Source organism: Eleutherodactylus coqui, chromosome 1 (genome assembly GCF_035609145.1).
Source record: "Eleutherodactylus coqui strain aEleCoq1 chromosome 1, aEleCoq1.hap1, whole genome shotgun sequence".
NCBI classification, from domain to species: Eukaryota; Metazoa; Chordata; class Amphibia; order Anura; family Eleutherodactylidae; genus Eleutherodactylus; species Eleutherodactylus coqui.
In genome coordinates this window covers 504,965,915-504,988,558 of record NC_089837.1, presented here as the reverse complement: position 1 = coordinate 504,988,558, position 22,644 = coordinate 504,965,915, and the positions used below count along the sequence as shown (strand labels likewise).

The following is a 22,644-nucleotide window of genomic DNA, read 5'->3' as shown; positions in this document are numbered from 1 at the left end:
CTTGAAACCGTATTTTCCTGCCGCGTCTGAAAAAATGCTGAGCGCCTGTCGAAACTTCCTCCCTCGGGCAGATAACCTGGCCATTGAAGGACTGCATAAAAATTCGCCACATATGAAGGTTGCTTTGCATCTGCCTCGTGATTCTAATAAAATGATGCAGTGACTTGACCCCTGCGGTCGCTAACGATAATCACCGGGCGAAAGCCCGCCCCATGGGCATCCCCTTGCACGCAAGATTCATTAATCTCATCAAAAACATGCATTTAGTGGAGCATGACCTTGTTGGATGCTCCAACTTCTATTACCGTTTGTCGCAGGCGCACCACTTTCTCCACTGGTAGCCGAAAAACTATGTCACCTATGTCAATTTCTATGCCCAGGAAAACTAGGCGTGTCACGGGCCCCACCGTTTTTTCCTCCAAAAGTGGCACTCCCAGAAGACCCATCAACCTCCAAAATGAGTATAGCAAAAATTTGCAGTCCGAACTAGCCTGTGGGCCCACGAACAAGAAATCATCTAGATATCATTGTTAGCTACAGTGGAGTGGGTGGCACATCGTTTTGGGGTGCTGTTAGCCCTGGAAAAGACGGAAGGACCGGCGACGTGCTTGGATTTCCTGGGTATTACCTTTGATTCGTAGTTCATGGAGTATAGGCTGCCAGTAACATAAATACAGGATTTGCGGTGTGAGTTACAGCGGGCTAGGCAAGTCAACATAGGTTACGTTGCGAGAATTGCAGTCACTTTTGCATGTCGAGTCATGCCAATGGGTAGGGTTCTTTGCAGAAGGCTGGCAGCGGCAATGTCGGGAGCTGCATCATTTTATTCAAATGGGGAGAGAACACAAGGATGATTTGGAAGTTTGGTTGCCTTTTTTCGAACAGTACAACAGAAAATCATTGATGATTTTGGGGGTAGTAGAAAATGATTGTGAGCTTTTTAGGGATGCAGTGGGCAGCAAGAGTTTTGGGGCCTATTTTCAAGGGCAATGGTGTACAGAGAGTTGGCTGGTGGAATGGAAAGAATCAGGTTTGGTTAGGGATTTGGTGTTTTTGGAGCTGTTTCCAATTATTTTCGCTGTGTCCTTATTTGGCGAGTTTTTGAAAGATAACAAGGTGCGTTTTCACTTCTTTTAGGATTGGGGTGGTGACTAGAGATGAGCGAGCACCAAAATGCTCGGGTGCTCGTTACTCGGGACGAACTTTTCGCGATGCTCGAGGGTTCGTTTCGAGTAACGAACCCCATTGAAGTCAATGGGCGACCCGAGCATTTTTGTATTTCGCCGATGCTCGCTAAGGTTTCCTTGTGTGAAAATCTGGGCAATTCAAGAAAGTGATGGGAACGACACAGCAACGGATAGGGCAGGCGAGGGGCTACATGTTGGGCTGCATCTCAAGTTCACAGGTCCCACTATTAAGCCACAATAGCGGCAAGAGTGGGCCCCCCCCTCCTAAAAACTTTTACTTCTGAAAAGCCCTCATTAGCATGGCATACCTTAGCTAAGCACCACACTACCTCCAACAAAGCACAATCACTGCCAGCATGACACTCCACTGCCACTTCTCCTGGCTTACATGCTGCCCAACCGCCCCCCCTCCCCCCCACAGCGCACACCAAAGTGTCCCTGCGCAGCCTTCAGCTGCCCTAATGCCACACCACCCTCATGTCTATTTAGAAGTGCGTCTGCCATGAGGAGGAACCGCAGGCACACACTGCAGAGGTTGGCACGGCTAGGCAGCGACCCTCTTTAAAAGGGGCGGGGCGATAGCCCACAATGCTGTACAGAAGCAATGAGAAATAGAATCCTGTGCCACCGCCATCAGGAGCTGCACACGTGGGCATAGCAATGGGGAACCTATGTGCCACACACTATTCATTCTGTCAAGGTGTCTCTGCATGCCCCAGTCAGACCGGGCTTTTTAATTCATAGACACAGGCAGGTACAACTCCCTATTGTGAAGTCCCTGTCGACCGACAGCATGGGTGGCTCCCTGGAACCCACCGGCGGTACACAAAAATATCCCATTGCATTGCCCAACACAGCTGAGGTAGTAATGTCGTGCTTAATGCAGGTGGGCTTCAGCCCACACTGCATGCCCCAGTCAGACTGGGGTTCTTTACAAGTGGAAACAGATGCATTTATAATTCCCTGTGGACCCACAGCATGGGTGGGTGCCAGGAAGCCACCGGCGGTACATAGAAATATCCCATTGCATTGCCCAACACAGCTGAGGTAGTAATGTCGTGCTTAATGCAGGTGGGCTTCGGCCCACACTGCATGCCCCAGTCAGACTGGGGTTCTTTACAAGTGGAAACACATGCATTTATAATTCCCTGTGGACCCACAGCATGGGTGGGTGCCAGGAAGCCACCGGCGGTACATAGAAATATCCCATTGCATTGCCCAACACAGCTGAGGTAGTAATGTCGTGCTTAATGCAGGTGGGCTTCGGCCCACACTGCATGCCCCAGTCAGACTGGGGTTCTTTACAAGTGGACACATGTAGGTTAAACTCCGTGTGCACCTACAGCATGGGTGGCTCCCTGGAACCCACCGGCGATACACAAAAATATCCCATTGCATTGCCCAACACAGCTGAGGTAGTAATGTCGTGCTTAATGCAGGTGGGCTTCGGCCCACACTGCATGCCCCAGTCAGACTGGGGTTCTTTACAAGTGGAAACAGATGCATTTATAATTCCCTGTGGACCCACAGCATGGGTGGGTGCCAGGAAGCCACCGGCGGTACATAGAAATATCCCATTGCATTGCCCAACACAGCTGAGGTAGTAATGTCGTGCTTAATGCAGGTGGGCTTCAGCCCACACTGCATGCCCCTGTCAGACTGGTAATATGTACCTTAACAGTAACCTCGTTGGTGGTAATGTGGTGGTGACTGCGGACCTAGTAGCGCGGTTTTATTTTGTTGGTTTTCGGAATGTGGCCAGGATTAAGTGGGCCGTGGCGGGGGATGTTTTGGAGGCACTACGTGTCCTCTCCACGTGTCCGTGGTTATATGCACCTTAACAGTAACAGCGTTGGTGGGAAATGGCCTCGCCGCCATCATGTCTTTGGGAAGCCTCTGTTTCCACACCCCAGAGACATACCATTAGCAGCGGTATAGGCAGAGCCCAGAATTAGTAACATTTCAGCCGTAGCATTAGCGACAGGCCCCACTAACATATCACTAGCAGCATTATAGGGGGAGCACAGTCTTAGTTCCATTTCAGTAATAGTAGCAGCCTACACAGGCCCCAGTAACAATTCCGAAGCAGCAGTATAGTGGGAGCGCAGTCTTAGTTCCATTTCAGTAGCTGCAGTATAGCCAAGGCCCAAGTTACATTTATGTAGCTAAAGTGTAGGCCAACCCCCCACACACTTCTGTACCATGAGTGCAGGCGAAGAACATACAAATTGCTATGATTACACTGTAGGTGAGGGCCCCAAAACATTGGTGTACCAACAGTACTAATGTACCTCAGTAAAAATTGGCCATGCCCAACCAAGATGGCAGGTGAAACCCATTAATCGCTTTGGTTAATGTGGCTTAAGTGGTAACTAGGCCTGGAGGCAGCCCAGTTTAACTAAAAATTGGTTCAAGTTAAAGTTTCAACGCTTTTAAGAGCATTGAAACATATAAAAATTGTTTAGAAAAATTAGATGAGTGAGCCTTGTGGCCCTAAGAAAAATTGCCCGTTCAGCGTGATTACGTGAGGTTTCAAGAGGAGGAGCAGGAGGAGGAGAAATACTAGACACAGATTGATGAAGCAGAAATGTCCCCGTTTTGGATGGTGAGAGAGAACGTAGCTTCCATCCGCGGGTGCAGCCTACGTATTGCTTACGTATCGCTGCTGTCCGCTGGTGGAGAAGAGAAGTCTGGGGAAATCCAGGCTTTGTTCATCTTGATGAGTGTTAGCCTGTTGGCACTGTCGGTTGACAGGCGGGTACGCTTATCTGTGATGATTCCCCCAGCCGCACTAAACACCCTTTCCGACAAGACGCTAGCCGCAGGACAAGCAAGCACCTCCAGGGCATACAGCGCTAGTTCAGGCCACGTGTCCAGCTTCGACACCCAGTAGTTGTAGGTGGCAGAGGCGTCACGGAGGACGGTCGTGCGATCGGCTACGTACTCCCTCACCATCCTTTTACAGTGCTCCCGCCGACTCAGCCTTGACTGGGGAGCGGTGACACAGTCTTGGTGGGGAGCCATAAAGCTGTACAGGCCCTTAAAGACTGTTGCACTGCCTGGGCTGTACATGCTGCTCGATCTCCGCACCTCCCCTGCTACCTGGCCCTCGGAACTGCGCCTTCTGCCACTAGCGCTGTCGGATGGGAATTTTACCATCAGCTTGTCCGCCAGGGTCCTGTGGTATAGCAACACTCTCGAACCCCTTTCCTCTTCGGGAATGAGAGTGGGAAGGTTCTCCTTATATCGTGGGTCGAGCAGTGTGTACACCCAGTAATCCGTAGTGGCCAGAATGCGTGTAACGCGAGGGTCACGAGAAAGGCATCCTAACATGAAGTCAGCCATGTGTGCCAGGGTACCTGTACGCAACACATGGCTGTCCTCACTAGGAGGATCACTTTCAGGATCCTCCTCCTCCTCCTCAGGCCATACACGCTGAAATGATGACAGGCAAGCAGCATGGGTACCGTCAGCAGTGGGCCAAGCTGTCTCTTCCCCCTCCTCCTCATGCTCCTCCTCCTCCTCCTGAACGCGCTGAGATATAGACAGGAGGGTGCTCTGACTATCCAGCGACATACTGTCTTCCCCCGGCTCTATTTCCGAGCGCAAAGCGGCTGCCTTTATGGTTTGCAGGGAACTTCTCAAGATGCATAGCAGAGGAATGGTGATGCTAATGATTGCAGCATCGCCGCTCACCACCTGGGTAGACTGCTCAAAGTTTCGAAGGACCTAGCAGATGTCTGCCAACCAGGCCCACTCTTCTGAAAAGAATTGAGGAGGCTGACTCCCACTGCGCCGCCCATGTTGGAGTTGGTATTCCACTATAGCTCTACGCTGCTCATAGAGCCTAGCCAACATGTGGAGCGTAGAGTTCCACCGTGTGGGCACGTCGCACAGCTGTCGGTGCACTGGCAGATTAAACCGATGTTGCGGAAATGTGGCAGCGTCCGTGTGGGACTTGCGGAAATGTGCGCAGAGCCGGCGCACCTTTACAAGCAGGTCTGACAAGCGTGGGCAGCTTTTCAGAAAGCGCTGAACCACCAAATTAAAGACGTGGGCCAGGCATGGCACGTGCGTGAGGCTGCCGAGCTGCAGAGCCGCCACCAGGTTACGGCCGTTGTCACACACGACCATGCCCGGTTGGAGGCTCAGCGGCGCAAGCCAACGGTCGGTCTGCTCTGTCAGACCCTGCAGCAGTTTGTGGGCCGTGTGCCTCCTATCTCCTAAGCTGAGTAGTTTCAGCACGGCCTGCTGACGCTTGCCCACCGCTGTGCTGCCACGCCGCGCGACACCGACTGCTGGCGACATCCTGCTGCTGCTGACACATCTAGATTGCGAGACAGAGGTTGAGGAGGAGGAGGAGGGTGCTTTAGTGGAGGAAGCATACACCGCCGAACATACCACCACCGAGCTGGGGCCCGCAATTCTGGGGGTGGGTAGGACGTGAGCGGTCCCAGGCTCTGACTCTGTCCCAGCCTCCACTAAATTCACCCAATGTGCCGTCAGGGAGATGTAGTGGCCCTGCCCGCCTGTGCTTGTCCACGTGTCCATAGTTAAGTGGACCTTGCTACTAACCGCATTGGTGAGGGCGCGTACAATGTTGCGGGAGACGTGGTCGTGCAGGGCTGGGACGGCACATCGGGAAAAGTAGTGGCGACTGGGAACTGAGTAGCGCGGGGCCGCCGCCGCCATCATAGCTTTGAAAGCCTCCGTTTCCACAACCCTATACGGCAGCATCTCAAGGCTGATAAATTTGGCTATATGGACGGTTAACGATTGAGCGTGCGGGTGCGTGGCGGCGTACTTGCGCTTGCACTCCAACACTTGCGCTAGCGATGGCTGGACTGTGCGGTGCAATACATTGGTGGATGGGGCCGAGGACAGCGGAGGTGAGGGTGTGGGTGCAGGCCATGAGACGGTAGTGCCTGTGTCCTGAGAGGGGGGTTGGATCTCAGTGGCAGGTTGGGGCACAGGGGGAGAGGCAGCGGTGCAAACCGGAGGCGGTGAACGGCCTTCGTCCCACCTTGTGGGGTGCTTGGCCATCATATGTCTGCGCATGCTGGTGGTGGTGAGGCTGTTGGTGGTGGCTCCCCGGCTGATCTTGGTGCGACAAAGGTTGCACACCACTGTTCGTCGGTCGTCAGGCGTCTCGGTGAAAAACTGCCAGACCTTAGAGCACCTCGGCCTCTGCAGGGTGGCATGGCGCGAGGGTGCACTTTGGGAAACAGTTGGTGGATTATTCGGTCTGGCCCTGCCTCTACCCCTGGACACCGCACTGCCTCTTGCAACCTGCCCTGCTGCTGCCCGTGCCTCCCCCTCTGAAGACCTGTCCTGTGTAGGCGTTGCACACCAGGTGGGGTCAGTCACCTCATCGTCCTGCTGCTCTTCCTCCGAATCCTCTGTGCGCTCCTCCCTCGGACTTACTGCCCTTACTACTACCTCACTGCAAGACAACTGTGTCTCATCGTCATCGTCCTCCTCACCCACAGAAAGTTCTTGAGACAGTTGGCGGAAGTCCCCAGCCTCATCCCCCGGACCCCGGGAACTTTCCAATGGTTGTGCATCAGTGACGATAAACTCCTCTGGTGGGAGAGGAACCACTGCTGCCCAATCTGAGCAGGGGCCCGAGAACAGTTCCTGGGAGTGTTCCCGCTCCTGAGCATGTGTCATTGTAGTGGAGTGAGGAGGCTGGGAGGAAGGAGGAGCAGCAGACAGAGGATTCGGATTTGCAGCAGTGGACGGCGCAGAACTGTGGCTGGACGATAGGTTGCTGGAAGCACTTTCTGCCATCCAGGACAGGACCTGCTCACACTGCTCATTTTCTAATAAAGGTCTCCCGCGTGGACCCATTAATTGGGCGATGAATGTGGGGACGCCAGAAACGTGCCTCTCTCCTAGTCGCGCAGCAGTCGGCTGCGACACACCTGGATCAGGAGCTCGGCCTGTGCCCACACCCTCACTTGGCCCTCCTCGTCTTCGGCCGCGTCCACGTCCTCTAGGCCTACCCCTACCCCTCAGCATGCTGTATTACCAGTGATTTGATTTCACAGGCAGGAAAGAAATTGGCGCAAGCCTGCAGGCCAAATATAATTTTTTTACTTTTTTTAAAAAGGAAAGGCCCACTGCCTCTAGTGAATGAATAATAAGTTTAATAACTGTGTTGCGGCCCTGCAAACGTGTCACAGAACTTTACTGTTGCAGAGTTATTAACTGTGGCAGAGCAGGTATTTCCCAGGCAGGAAAGAAATTGGCGCAAGGCTGCACTCAACCGTAGCTGGTTGCGTCTGATTTTTTTACGTTCTCCACGCAGCACACACGTACCCAGAGCCCTTAGGACTGACAGAGGCAGGGCAAATATACTTTTTTCCCTTTTGTTTAAAAGGAAAGGCCCACTGTGCCTATTCAATGACTAATATAACTGTGTTGCGGCCCTGCAAAAGTGTCACAGAACTTTACTGTTGCAGAGCTATTAACTGTGGCAGAGCAGGTATTTCCCAGGCAGGAAAGAAATTGGCGCAAGGCTGCACTCAACCGTAGCTGGTTGCGTCTGATTTTTTTACGTTCTCCACGCAGCACACACGTACCCAGAGCCCTTAGGACTGACAGAGGCAGGGCAAATATACTTTTTTCCCTTTTGTTTAAAAGGAAAGGCCCACTGCGCCTATTCAATGACTAATATAACTGTGTTGCGGCCCTGCAAAAGTGTCACAGAACTTTACTGTTGCAGAGTTATTAACTGTGGCAGAGCAGGTATTTCCCAGGCAGGAAAGAAATTGGCGCAAGGCTGCACTCAACCGTAGCTGGTTGCGTCTGATTTTTTTACGTTCTCCACGCAGCACACACGTACCCAGAGCCCTTAGGACTGACAGAGGCTGGGCAAATATACTTTTTTCCCTTTTGTTTAAAAGGAAAGGCCCACTGTGCCTATTCAATGACTAATAACTGTGTTGTGGCCCTGCCTACACAATTCTGTGCCTGTAGTATCAATGCAGGGTGCAATGCTCTGCACCGCCGATTTTGAGAAAAAAAAAAAAAAAGCAACACAGCTAACAGAAGCCTGCACAGTACTCCACACAGTTAAATGTGGCCCTAGAAAGGACCGTTGAGGTTCTTGAAGGCTACACTCACTCCTAACACTCTCCCTGCCTAAGCACCACTTCTGTCCCTAATGCCGGGTGCAATGCTCTGCACTGCCGATTTTGAGAAAAAAAAAAAATTTCTCCACTGCTAACAGCAGCCTGCACACATGTGGCCCTAAGAAGGACCGTTGGGGTTCTTGAAGCCTACACTCACTACAAACACTCTCCCTACAGCAACTCCAATAGAACAGCACTTTCCCTCAGCTAACTCACACGGCATCTGAGGCGAGCCGCGGGAGGGGCCGACTTTTATACTCGGGTGACATCTGATCGCCCCAGCCACTCACAGCAGGGGGGTGGTATAGGGCTTGAACGTCACAGGGGGAAGTTGTAATGCCTTCCCTGTCTTTCAATTGGCCAGAAAAGCGCGCTAACGTCTCAGAGAGGAAACTGAAAGTATCCGGAACATCGCGTGGTACTCGTTACGAGTAACGAGCATCCCGAACACGCTAATATTCGCCCGAGCTTCAAGCTCGGACGAGTACGTTCGCTCATCTCTAGTGGTGACAGAGGCTATGAGAGGGGATCTGAGTGTTGATGCAATTAAGAGGCGTGAAAGATGGCAGTCAGGAAGGTTTAAATCTTATATTAGACCACGGGGGTTATGAAGTGGTCTGGGAATTTAATGAGTAAGGTTCATTTAGGGGTGGAGGAATTTTTTATATTGCTATGATTGCCTTTGTTTTCCCTTTCAGATCAGCGACAGGCCCTAGTAGAGATTCTGGGGCATTCGTATGTGTATTGGGGTGGGGAGAGAGCAAAAGTATGATCAAAAGGAAGGCAGTTGGGTTTTTAAGAAGTATCAGCGGTGTTACGATGGATAGGAATACGAGGAATGTTATGGTGGACGGTTTTGCATGAGTTTTATAATTTTGTGGATTTGGACAGGGCAACAAATAATCTGGTGCTGCATGCAGGTGGGAACGATTTAGGGAAGGGGCCTTTTTGCGAGCCATTGAGAGATATCCGGTATGATATGCTATGTTTAATGACATCATTTCCAGGGTTGGTTGTTATTTGGTTGGAAATTATGCCGCACAAAGAGTGGAGGGACGGAAGATCAGGTTAACCCCTTAGTGACCAAGCCTGTTTGCGCCTTAATGACCAGGCCAAATTTTGGAAATCTGACGTGTCACTTTTACATGGAAAAACACCGTAAAGGTTTTGCGTATCTAAGTGATTCTGACAATGTTTTTTCGCCACATGTTGTACTTCATTTAGACGGAAAAAATAGACAGATAGTATTTGTGTTTATTCATTAAAAGCGCTAAAATTGGGAAAGTTTTGAAAAAATCATCATTTTTTCACATTTCCAACTGCAATATCTCAAATATGTGCAAACATAGCATAGAAATTTTTGATAAGATATATATTTCCATCTGTTTACTTTATTCTGGACGCACATTGGAAAAACTTTAGTTTTTTTAACCATTTAGGAGTCGTACAAATTTAACATTAATTATCAACATTTTGAGGAACACTTTATTTTCCGGCACCAAGCCAAGATTGCAATGGCTCATGGGTGTCAGAATGATAGATACCCCCACAAATGATGTCATTTTAAAAACTACACCCCTTATTGTATTCAATGAGGGGGGTCAGGAGTATTTTGATCCCACAGTTTCTTTTCAGGAATTAATGCAATTTAGAGTAGAAAAAATAAAATTTGATATTTTTGCAAATATGTAATTTTTAATACAGGATTTTTTTCTTTAGTGCACATAAAAATGAGGATCTACACCTCAAAAAGCATACCCCCGTTTGTCCTGTGTTCAGAAACATACCCATTGTGGCCCTAAACTTCTGTCTGTATGCACAACTGGGCCAAAACCGAAAGGCGCAGCCGGTGGCTTTCAGATCAGAAATTTTGCTTGAAGGCGTTTTAGGCCCCATTGCTCACTTGTAGACCCCTTGAGCGGCCAAAACGCGGAGGACCCCCACAAATGACCTCCTTTTGGAAATTAGACCTCTTTGCGCATTAATCTAGGGGTGTACTGCATATTTTGACCAAACAGTTTTTGAATGAATCAAAGCAAAGCCGAAGTAAAAAATTACGAGTTTTGTTTTTTTTATCAATTATGTGATTTTAAAAACAGTTTTTTTTGGACAGCAGACATATGAATGGAGGCTTTCACCCAAAAATGGATACCCCTGTTCCGTGTTCAGAAACATACCCATTGTGGGCCTAATCTTCTGTCCGTATGCACAACGGGGCCCTAACCGAAAAGAGCAGCGGGTGGTTTTCAAAACAGACATTTTGCTTGAAGGTGTTTTAGGCCCCATTGCCCACTTGTAGAGCCAATGAGCGGCCAAAACTATAGAGAACCCACACAAATGACACATTTTAAAAACTAGACCCCTTAACGCATTCATCTAGGGGTGTACTGCGTATTTTGACTCCCCCATTTTTAAATGAATCGAGGCAAAGTAGAAGGAAAAAATTAAATTTTCGTTTTTTTGGCCATTATTAGAGATGAGCGAACGCGTTCGTCCGAGCTTGATATTCGTGCGAATATTAGGGTGTTCGGGATGTTCGTTATTCGTAACGAACACCATGCGGTGTTCTGGTTAATTTAACTTTCTTCCCTGAGACGTTAGCGCTTTTTTTTGGCCAATATAAAGACAGGGAAGGCATTACAACTTCCCCCTGCAACGTTTAAGCCCTATACCACCCCCCTGCTGTGAGTGGCTGGGGAGATAAGGTGTCACCCGAGTATTGAAATCTGCCCCTCCCGCGGCTCGCTATGGATGCATTCTATATGCGCTCAATGGGGCCAGCGGCAGCAGCGCTGACCCCATTGAGAACATATAGAAGACAAATCCTTCTTCTCTGGCACAGCTGTAACAGCTGTAACAGCTGTAGCAGAGAAGAACGATGTTTGCCCATTGAATTCAATGGAGCGGCAATACAGCATGTTCCACTGAATGCAATGGGCTGCCGGCGATCGCAGGATGAATGGTCGGAAAGGGGTTAAATATATAACCCCTTTCCTGCAATTCATCCAGAAATGTGTTACACTAAAAATATATACCGGCGTATAAGGCGACGGGGCGTATAAGACGACCCCCCAACTGTCACCTTATACGCCGGTAATACAGTGGAGAAAAGAATAAAAATCATTACTTACGTTTTTAGATGATCTGCGGCGCTCCTGCAGGCTGTCACTCCCTCCTGGTCCACGGCAGAGTATTGCTTTCTCCACGAAAGACTTTAAATCCCTGCCTCCAGAAGCACACGTGCCTTCAGCCAATCACAGCCAATGACAATGATGTCATTGAATGGCTGTGATTGGCTGTGTTTCTGGAGGCGGGGATTTCAAGGCTTGAAATCCCCGCCTCCAGAAACACAGCCAATCACAGCCATTCAATGACATCATTGTCATTGGCTGTGATTGGCTGAAGGCACGTGTCTTTCTGGAGGCAGGGATTTAAAGCCTTTCATAGAGAAAGCTTGTCTGCCGTGGATTAGGAGGGAGTGACAGCCTGCAGGAGCGCCGCAGATCATCTAAAAACGTAAGTAATGATTTTTATTCTTTTCTCCACTGTATTACCGGCGTATAAGGTGACAGTTGGGGGGTCGTCTTATACGCCCCGTCGCCTTATACGCCGGTATATATTTTTAGTGTAACACATTTCTGGATGAATTGCAGGAAAGGGGTTATATATTTAACCCCTTTCCGACCATTCATCCTGCGATCGCCGGCAGCCCATTGCTTTCAGTGGAACATGCTGTATTGCCGCTCCATTGAATTCAATGGGCAAACATCGTTCTTCTCTGCTACAGCTGTTACAGCTGTGCCAGAGGACGACGATCTTTATGCTGACAGTGGGGGGGGGGCACTCTTGCCGCTATTGTGGCTTAATAGTGGGACCTGTGAACTTGAGATGCAGCCCACCATGTAGCCCCTCGCCTGCCCTATCCGTCACTGTGTCATTCCCATCACTTTCCTGAATTGCCCAGATTTTCACACATGAAAACCTTAGCGAGCATCGGCGAAATACAAAAATGTTCTGGTCGCCCATTGACTTCAATGGGGTTCGTTGTTCGAAACGAACCCTCGAGCATCACGGGAAGTTCGTTCCGAATAACGAACACCCGAACATTTTGGTGTTCGCTCATCTCTAGCCATTATGTCATATTGCCCGGCGCTTAGCTCCGCCCCTCCCATTGCAAATAGTGGTGAGGGTTGGGGAAGGGGAGGGAGCTCAGTTCCTGCTCCTGGCTCTTCCATCCTCCTCCCCCTACATACAAGGACACCGTATATCGGCTCGGCGTGAAAACCGAGCCGATATACGGTCGTCTAAATAAGCCCTAAGTATGTTCCTTTATTTTGCATGGTAACATGTGACTGCTATTAATGTATTGTGATATGATGCTGGTTATACATTGTAACATGCATATGGGACATCAACCATTATTCTAATGCAGATCTGACTGATGATGTACTGTTTTTGTGTGAGGGCTGCACTCTCTTGTGAAACTTCTTTCTCTCTTGTGAAATTTTAAATAGAAATATTACTAAATGACTGGTAAATAAAGATTTTTTTTATATATTTCTAATCTGTGTATCTTTTGGGGGTTGGAAAGGGAAGGTGACAGATGTCGGGGCTCCAAGGACGTCCCCTCGTATTGGAGGGGGAAATTAATTAAGGTTTATGATTATTAGTATTGAGTTAATAAATATTTTTGTTTTGTAAAAAAATTCGCGGCTGCGGCCAAAATTATCCAAAGAAAGATGTATTGTCATTAATTCAAGCTACAGCAAGTAAAGGAACGAGTCCGTTATACCCGGGTCATGTCTATGGGCATGGTTAACAGGATGGTTTTCCCACTCATACTATGAATGGGGGATTAGTTAGTGAAAGCTACAGACTGTCTAGATTATCACATTTTCACAGTATTGGGCTGAATAATCAAATTAATGTAATCCAAGCTTGATTGATTGTTGTTACTAACCAATACACAATACTGCTAGATTACTTTATAGCTGCTCAGGGTGGAATGTGTTAAATAATAGGGCCAACTATAGTCATTATATAGATCCGGAGGATAATATGCAGGTATGACCCAGTTTACATGTTGTTAATGAAATGAGAGACAAGTGGTTGAAGAAACAGGAGCAGAAGCAAGCTTCATGGTGGAGTGACACTTTTTCCATGTTTAATCCAGGAAATTGGTGCAAGTTGATAGAATGATGAGTTATGGGTGTAATACAAATTATCCTCCAAATATTGCTGATATTGTTTGCAGTCTTTTTAGGTGTTAAGCTCCTGTTGTATTGTGTTCCACAAGCCATATAGATATGTATGTATGGGCAGAGAGGAAAGTATTCCACAACATCCAACAAGGCACACTCCCTGAACAGTTACCCAAATTAATCTTAGGTGACATCCAGGACAAGGAAAATACATCCCAACACACTACAATCCCCTAACTGTAAGAAGGAATAATGCAGGTGATAGGGACAGGGTGGTGGCATGGGCATGAATCCTTGTAGAAGTAATCCTCATGGATAATCCTCACTGCTGTCCCAGTGTCCAGTGATGAAGGGACATGCCGGGGAGATGAAGGAATCTCCTGCTACAGCTGAATGGGGACGGCCGGCTGCCGGCTCCATTCAAAGCTGTGAAGCCTGCGTCTCCATTATGACGCCGATCCTCCAGTCATGTGACCAGTGTCATCAGGAGCGCGCACTGAGGAGAGAGAGGCAGCAGTGCATCATGGAAACTACCCAGCGGCGCCATCTTTGAAAAATTCTTCAGGCCAGCTTTATAAAGGGAAGAAAAGGAATAAAAAGGTGAGCAAAATATCATTTTTTATGGGTAAAGCTGTAGTGTGTGATGCTTCTCCTCAACAGGGCATTCATGGGGGAAAAAAAATCAGTTTCGGCGGCGGACAACCCCTTTAAAGCCTCGCCGTAATTTTACATACGGCTAGGCTTTGAGCCCAGGACCTGGTGCCATACATTTACAGTGCCTGGTCCTTAATGGGTTAAAGTAGCAAGTAATAAATATCAGCAAGCCACACTCACTTTTTACAACTGTCCGGCAAGGCACAAATGGCTCTTATTTTTCATGTAAATGGTTAATAAATGTGTCCCACAGATGATTAGACATTAGTTAGAAATACACTACTACAGAAGAGAGGTGCACATACATAGATAAACAGGGTCTCTGCATTTACACACTGTGCTACAGAATTATTGATTCCTGGGACTTAGCCCCGCCCCCGTTCCGCCTCCTCTCATTGCAAATAGTGCAGAGGGGAGGAGAGGGGGCGGGAGCTCAGAGCACTGCTCCCGGCTCTTCCATCCTCCTCCCCCTGCAGAGAGAGACGCCATATATCGGCTGGGTGTGAAAACCCAGCCGATATACGGTCGTCTGAATGCGCCTTAAGTATGTATGCTATAAGTGTGTATAAATATTCATGCCTCCTCGGATCTATTCCATTTTAGCCTGACGAAGAGCCCGAGAGGTTACCAAGCTCGCTATTACATCATGTATTATTATTAGCCATTATAAGGTATCATATCTACAAGATTACGTGGTTTCTCTTGCTGGGAACAATCACATTCCACTTTTCAAAAATGTCTAGAAAAGAAAAGGGGGCAGGGTTTGAGTGTAATTTTTAACCCCTTAATGATGCGGCCCCGTTTTTTTTTCCATTTTCGTTTTTTCCTGCCTTTAAAAAAATCTTAACTCCTTTAAAGGGTTAATAGCCGCGATTGGCAGAACGGACGATCGCAGCTATTGCCCGTGGGTGTCAGTTGTAAGAAACAGCTGACGCTTGCGCTGTATGAAGACAGGTCACCCCGCGACCTGTCTTCATACATACCCCGACGCTCCAGCACGTAAATATACATCCTGGAGCGGGGAGGGGTTAAACAGATTTAAGAATTGCAAGTTCTTAAAAAAGACAATGTTTGTTGCACTCTCACTCCAGAATCTGGGTGACTCCAGACTCAGCCCCCCACCTGAAGCTTTCTTTTGCCCCCTGTGATATTATTTACCCCTCACCCAGGACCCTTCAGTGTACTACTTTTTACCATCATAACATGTTTCCTAGTGGCCCCATATTAGCAAATGATCTGAGCTACAAGTGGAGGGATTTGGTCCATTTAGAAATGTTGCTCAGGAAAACAGAGAAAGTCCAGCGTTGGGTTAAAAGCTTTCAGTCATTATTAGATGATCCAGACAGACAGACACGGAGGAACAAAGGACATGTGCCGTCGTATATGTTTCAGGCAAACATGTTGCCCTTAATCATAGACACCAAAGCACATGTGAGTAACGCATATATCACAATAGATAGCCAATGGGGTGCTTAGAACGAGAACACATGACCCCAGGGGCCACATATAATTACAAGGAAACAAAGTAAAAATAACTAATAATGCAACAGAAAGTCCCACTGGCGGTTCATAGGTTTGCAAAATATGCATCCAAAATGCCTCTCTAACAAGAAGCTTGCGGAGATGATCTCCACCCCATAATGGGCGGTTAACTCTTTCAATACCGCAGACTTGTAGACAGAAAAAATATCCTTTATGAACTAAAAAGAAATGTGATGAAATGGCCGATACATTCGTTCTTCCAGCGTGTTCACTATCAGATCTGTCTGCTTATCCCAGTTTTTAGTTTTCACATGTTGCACTCCACCAACCAAAATTGAGCCTTCACTGCATGGAACCTTAATCTGTTACCCTGGAAGTAGTCTCTGTAGGATGCAGCTGACACTAACTGGTCAGGGTTACCATAGCGTGTTACTGGAGGAGTTGACCGAGACGTGGTCATATGACAGAGCCGAGGACAAAGCAGGTGTAAATCCTGCATAACAGTGAAATCAGGCAGAGGGTCAGAGCAAGCAGCAAAGTAAGGGCTCATGCCCACGGGCGTATGTGTAATGTACTGCGGGTCTCCGCACAGCATTTTACCCACTTCGCAGACATATGCTCTGCCAGCAGAGAGCCAGCAGTGACTGCATACGGCTGAGTATGGCACTTTGCATGCCCACATATCACATGCACAGGTATCGCACGGACATGTGCAGCGTGATTCTTTTGGTTTTTTCTTAGCAATTCCCCGCTCTGTTTCAGACCTGGATGTGTATGAGAAGACCGTCCATTTATTGAGTATGGAGAACATATCATACACAGCCTATACAAGTGGATAGGGCTCACACTGCCATTTATTTCTCTTGCGTATTGATACGCAGTGTTCACCGCCGGGGTGCATGGATCAATGTAAGTCCATTCACATTCATTTCCTCCATTCACCAAGTTTCTTGCCTGCATCACATGCCTAATATGTGGTGAGAACACGGTCGTGGACATGAGCCCCAAGTGTGGTAAAGAATAAGCCAAAGGCAGGAGTGGAAAAGATGGGAAAGGAGAGTGAAGCAAGCGTCATGTGTGACACAGGTTCAGGATGGCGCGGTAGTGATAGACAATGTTGGCATATGTTTTATAAGATATATATATGAACTTTACCAAACAAACTGGTAATTAACCCCTTAGTGATCAGGCCAAATTGTGGAAATCTGACGTGTAACCTTAACATAGATTAACTCTGTAGAACTGTTGCATATCCAAGTGATTCTGACATTGTTTTTTCACCACATATTATACTTCATTTAGGTGGTAAAAATAGACTGATAGAAATTGTGTATGTTTATTTAAAGCACCAAAATTGGGAAAAATTAAAAGTTTTTTTTTAATTTTTCACATTTTCAACTGCAATATCTCAAATATTTCCATCTGTTTACTTTCTTCTGGATGCACATTGGAAAAACTTCAGGTTTTTTTAGCCATTTAGGAGACATACAAATTTAACATTGATTATTAACATTTTGAGGAACACTTTGTTTTCTTACACCAAGCCAAGAATGAAAAAAAAATGGGGCCACGTCATTAAGGGGTTAGAGACAGTTTTTTTTTTTCTATAGTGCACATGAAGATGAGGATTTGCACCCCAAAATAGATACCCCCGTTTGTCCTGTGTTCAGAAACATACCCATTGTGGCCCTAAACTTATGTATGTATACACAACGGGGCCCAAACTGAAATGAGCTGCCGGTGGCTGTCAGAATAGAACTTTTGCTTGAAGGTGTTTTAGGCCCCCTAGCCCATCTATGGAGCACTTGAGTGGCCAAAATGATAGAGAATCCCCACCAATGACCCCATTTTATCTAGGGGCGTACTGTGTGTTTTGACACCAGTTTTTCAATTAATCCCAGCAAAGCAGAAAGAAAAAAATACTATTTTCATTTTTTTGGCAATTGAGTCATTTTAAAAATGTTTTTTTTTTGTACAGGACATGTATGAATGAAGACTTTCATCCCAAAATAAATACCCCTGTTTGTCCTGTGTACAGAGACCTACCCATTGTGGCCCTAATCTTATGTCCATATGCACAATGGGGCCTAAACTAAAACAAGCATTACACTTCAACAATTTTTTAACTTTTACGTGATTACCATTATCTATTGGATAACTGTGATCATGTGACCAGAGACCACTCACAGCGGTCCTTGGTCACTGCCCCAGGCTATCGGCTACCTTTTGTAGCCAGGAGCAGGGACATGTTAAATTTTCCGAGCCCTCCCCAGCTTCTGCGCTTGCGTCAGTCGAAGCTGGGGAAAGGTCTGTTGATAAGGATCCCATCGAGGGACATCACCAGAGGCCTGAGGTAAGTAATTTCACTCCCTTCAAGATTCGGATCTGTGACGGGAGATGAAACTTTAGCTTTTTTTACTTTTACGTGATCACTGTTATCCATTGGATAGCGGCGATCACGTGACCAAGGGCCCCGTACTGCATAATGTGGCCCCGCATGAAATCTCTAGGCTATCGGCTACGTTTGGTAACCAGGAGCAGGGAGATTTTAAATTACTCCGACAATCCATGGCTTTTGTGCATGCCAAGTTATGGTCCGCGGATAAATATGGGGATAAATAAAGTGGGGAATTTCATCTCCCCTCATGGATATGATCCGTGACGAGAGATGAAACAAACTTTTTTTTTGCATTTACATTTTTTTCTACTTTTACATGATGAATAACGTTGATCATGTGACCGGGAATCGCATACAGTAACGTATAAAGCGGGACGTATAACGACATGTTGCCTTTAATCATAGACATCAAGGCACATGTGAGTAATGCATATATCACAATAGACAGCCAATGGGGTGCTTGGAACAAGAATAACTAATAATGCAATGATAAGTCCTATTGGCGGCTCAGAGGTTTGCAAAATATGCATCCAAATGCCTCTCTAACAAGACGATTGCGGAGATGATCTCCACCCCATAATGGGCGGTTAACTCTTTCAATACCGCAGACTTGTAGAGAGGAAAAATCTCCTTTATGAACCAAAAAGAAATGTGATGAAACGGCCGATACATTCTTCCTTCCAGCATGTTCACTATCAGATCTGTGTCTCCTTATCCTAGTTTTTGGTTTTGCACATGTTGCACTTGGCAGGACAGACGTGATGAGATAAACCACAGAAGTCGGATTACAGTTTATATATTGACTTATGCTGAAAGGTTTCATCGTGACACAAAGTGTTTTGTAGTGTGAACAATGGAGCAACAAATCCATCTGTTCTGGCCACATTTCACACAGCCTGAAAAGTGAAGCCAGGAGGACGGATCAATGCGATGGTCAATTGTCATACTGGGGGGATAATTAATGTCGCACGCTGTGGGCTTTATAGCTACAAATATACAGCCTGAATCAAGAATTCTGGCAAAATCCCCGTCAGCACGCAATAAAGGAAGATATTTCTGCATAATCTGACAGATAGAGGGATATTCTACACTATATGGGGGTGAATAGATCATCATGCCCCCCATGGATGTGGTTTAACTCTCAACAAGCCAGTATAATTTTTTTCAGAAGGAATTTTTGGGCCCCAAAACATCCATTGTGGGTAATTGTGATGCTGTAATCTCTCCATAACTTATTGTTCCTCCATCTGGTGGGCCAAATCAGAGGAACAATTTTGCTTGTCACGCAGCAATTCTCCCACTGGGACACTATTACACACATGAATAGGATGACAGGATGAAGCATATAATATAGTGTTACCAGCAGACGGCTTGCAGTAAGTGGACGTTTCCACCAGAGACCGCATAGCATTGCCTGAAACCATATTAGCAAATGTAATGTCCTGCAGCTACAAGTGGAGGGATCTGCTCCATGCAGAAATGGTAATCTGCTCAGGATGGTTTATAGCTGGTAAATTAGAGCAATGAAAAATAGCTTTTTTAGTTTTTGCAAGAAATATCCCCTATTGTTAACAGAGAGAAGCTGCATATAGAAGCCTGAAATATCTACATAAATGCAAATACACAACATAGAAAATACATAATCTGATATAAAGAATTCACTTTACCCGAAATTGAGACTGTGCGACCTCAAAGCAGAGCGATAGGCACACAAACAGCAAGATGGACATAATGCTATGCTGTGCCATATCTGCAGGTATGGAAGCTGCAGCAGAAGATTGGAGCGTTTACCCAGCGAGCCAGCAAGCAGACAGGGAGACTGAAGAATGCTGGGTGTAGATGGGACATATATAGTTCCCTCAGTCACACGTCGCAAAGATATATGATGAGGAAGAAGGTAAACGCCCCAGAGCTTACTGTCACATGCTGCATCCAGCCTCCTCATCCATTTACTAAAGTCTATAGATTTCTTGGCTATGTACATACTGGGCAAACAGAAAAACGTGAAGCTTAATGGTCACGTGTACTTATACAGTGTTTCCCTGAAAATAAAATCCGGTCTTATGTTATTTTACCCCAAAAGAGGCACTAGGTCTTATTTTCAGGGGATGTCTTATCATACTTACCTAGCATGCTTGGTCCAGGTCCCTCCCGCTGCTCTCCGGAGCTCTGATGTGCTGAGCAGCGGCATTGATTGGCCAATTTAAAAATCCCGCTTCCACAGCACGATAGTCGTAATTAGTTCTTCGACCGATGCTTAGCCAATCAAAGCAGCACTGGATAGCGCTGCATTGATTGGTTCTCGAGCGCTGCTCAGCCATTCAGAGCCATCACTTCTTGGAGGTGGGATTTATGAATCCTGTAACCAGGAAGTGATCTGTGGGTGAACAAGGACTGCAGGACACATGGCGGAGCTCCGGACAGCAGCAGGCGGACCTGGACTTAGCCAGCTAGGTAAGTATTCCCTTTTTCTATGTAATGCAGCTAGGGCTTTTATTTCCAGGGTAGGACTTATATTTCAAGCCTTTCAAAAAACCCAAATAATCAGGGAAAGGCTTATTTTTAACCCTTTCCGACCCAATTTGTATCCTGGTTTTTCTAGGGGGCTTACTCTTTTTCTGCCGTTATACAACGGCGTCATATGCTGGCTAAAGCCAGTACTGCATGAGGTAACACATTGGATAGGCTCTAACAGCAGAGAGGCGGGCAATATACAGTAAGAGAACCCTGATGGATGTCTTCCAACATCGGAGCTGTATAGCCTTAAATCATAATGTCTTCAGAGGTCAGACAGTGGATTGGAAGGGGTCAAGGGAGATCTTTTTGGAGATCACATGTGCTGTCAGTAGGGCAGGAAATGTAAACTTACATAAGAATCCCATATACCTATTACTTACAAGCCTAAATAATCTGGTCAGTTTCTCAGGGAGAGAAGATAAAGTACGGGTAAGATACCCCTCCGCCCTTTGGGCCCTGGACAAAATTTTGTCCTGAAACTGGACAGTTGCTTTAACCAAATGGCAGTCGGCAGTTCAAAATAATCCATGTCTTCCTAGATAATCTCTCTGGATAATCCTCTCAGTTAGGTGCCGATCATTAGCTATTGGGCGGCACTCAAACGAAAATATAATTCCTTCCTTCTCATCCCTGCTCCCATTTACATATATTAAGGTGTTACCAGAGGAGCCACCAAATGCTGATGTGAATTCCAGATTAACTCAGCTCAGACACTGGATGTGGGTCTGCTGGGCTACAAAACCAATTTAGCCTTGGATAAAATTGAGGGGCAGCACCCGCTGTTCTCTGGTTTTCATCCTTTAACGCCACCAATGAAGCTCGAGCATTCACTGCATTAAAGAATCCCCTGCCACCCCTGTGCCAAAATAACGAGATGTTCTCCATTTCAATGGAGCCGGCGCTGCCGGAAAAGTTATAAAAAGTAAAATAAAGTTTAAAAATACATCTTCCCTCATGGATTAGATCCATGAGGGGAGGTAAAAATACTCACCTCTACCCTCAGTGATGTCCCGCGGCGATATGGTCCTTCCAGGCCCTTGCATCGCCTTCTGCACAGAAGGGCTCGCGCCCCAGGAAATTTTTTTAAATCTCTCTATTCCCAGCTAACATATGCTGCAGGCGGTTCCTGGTCACAATGGATAACAATGATCATGTAAAGTAAAAAAAAAAAAGGAAAAAAATCTGTGAGGGGGGATGAAATTACGTACCTAAGGCCCCTGGATTTATTCGCAGACCTTACCCCAGCTTCTGCGCATGTCACCAAAATGGCGGCCGCATACACAAAAGCCACGGATTACCCTGCTTCTGGCTACCAAACGTAGTCAAGAGCCTGAAGATTTGACCTGGGGCCGCAGTACACGTTTCATGGTCACGTGATAGTCGCTATCCAATGGCATAAGTAAAGAAAAGTTAAACTTTCACCTCCGGTCATGGATAGTCATAAGACAGAGCCGAGGACACAGCAGGTGGAAATCTTGCATAACTGTAAAATCAGGCAGCAGGTCCGAGCAAGCAGCAAAGTAAGGGCTCATGCCCACGGGTGTATGTGTAATGTACTGCGGGTCTCCGCACAGCATTTTGCCCACTTGACAAATATATGCTTTGCCAGCAGAGAACTGGCAGCGACCCCGTACGGCTGCATATGGCATTACGCATGCCCACATATCACATGCACAGGTATCACACGGACATGAGCATTGTGATTCTTTTTTTTTTATTTAATACCTTGCTGTTTCAGACCTGGATGTGTATGAGAAGACTGTCCATTTATTGAGTATGGAGAACATATCATACACAGCCTATACAAGTGTATAGGGCTCACACTGCCATTTATTTCTCTTGTGTATTGATAAGCAGTGTCCACTGCCAGGGTGCATGGATCAATGTAAGTCCATTCACATTCATTTCCTCCATTCACCAAGTTTCATGCCTGCACCACATGCCTAATATGTGGTGAGAACACAGTCGTGGACATGAGCCCTAAGTGTGGTAAAGAATAAGCCAAAGGCAGGAGTGGAAAAGATGGGAAAGGAGAGTGAAGCAAGCGTCATGTGTGACACAGGTTCAGG

The 22,644-nt window shown here is 46.9% G+C and overlaps 1 protein-coding gene across 1 annotated transcript in view; it reads right to left on the bottom strand.

Moving 5' to 3' along the window:
• The window catches only part of LOC136614164 (leucine-rich colipase-like protein 1), a 212,129-nt gene extending 192,282 nt beyond the window's left edge, over positions 1 to 19,847 (bottom strand). The window contains exon 1 of the mRNA XM_066594103.1: positions 19,726 to 19,847. Coding sequence (XP_066450200.1) covers positions 19,726 to 19,806 — 81 coding nt within the window. The 5' untranslated portion in view covers positions 19,807 to 19,847. The remainder of the gene's footprint in view (positions 1 to 19,725) is intronic.
• Between the last annotated feature and the right edge of the window lie 2,797 nt (positions 19,848 to 22,644).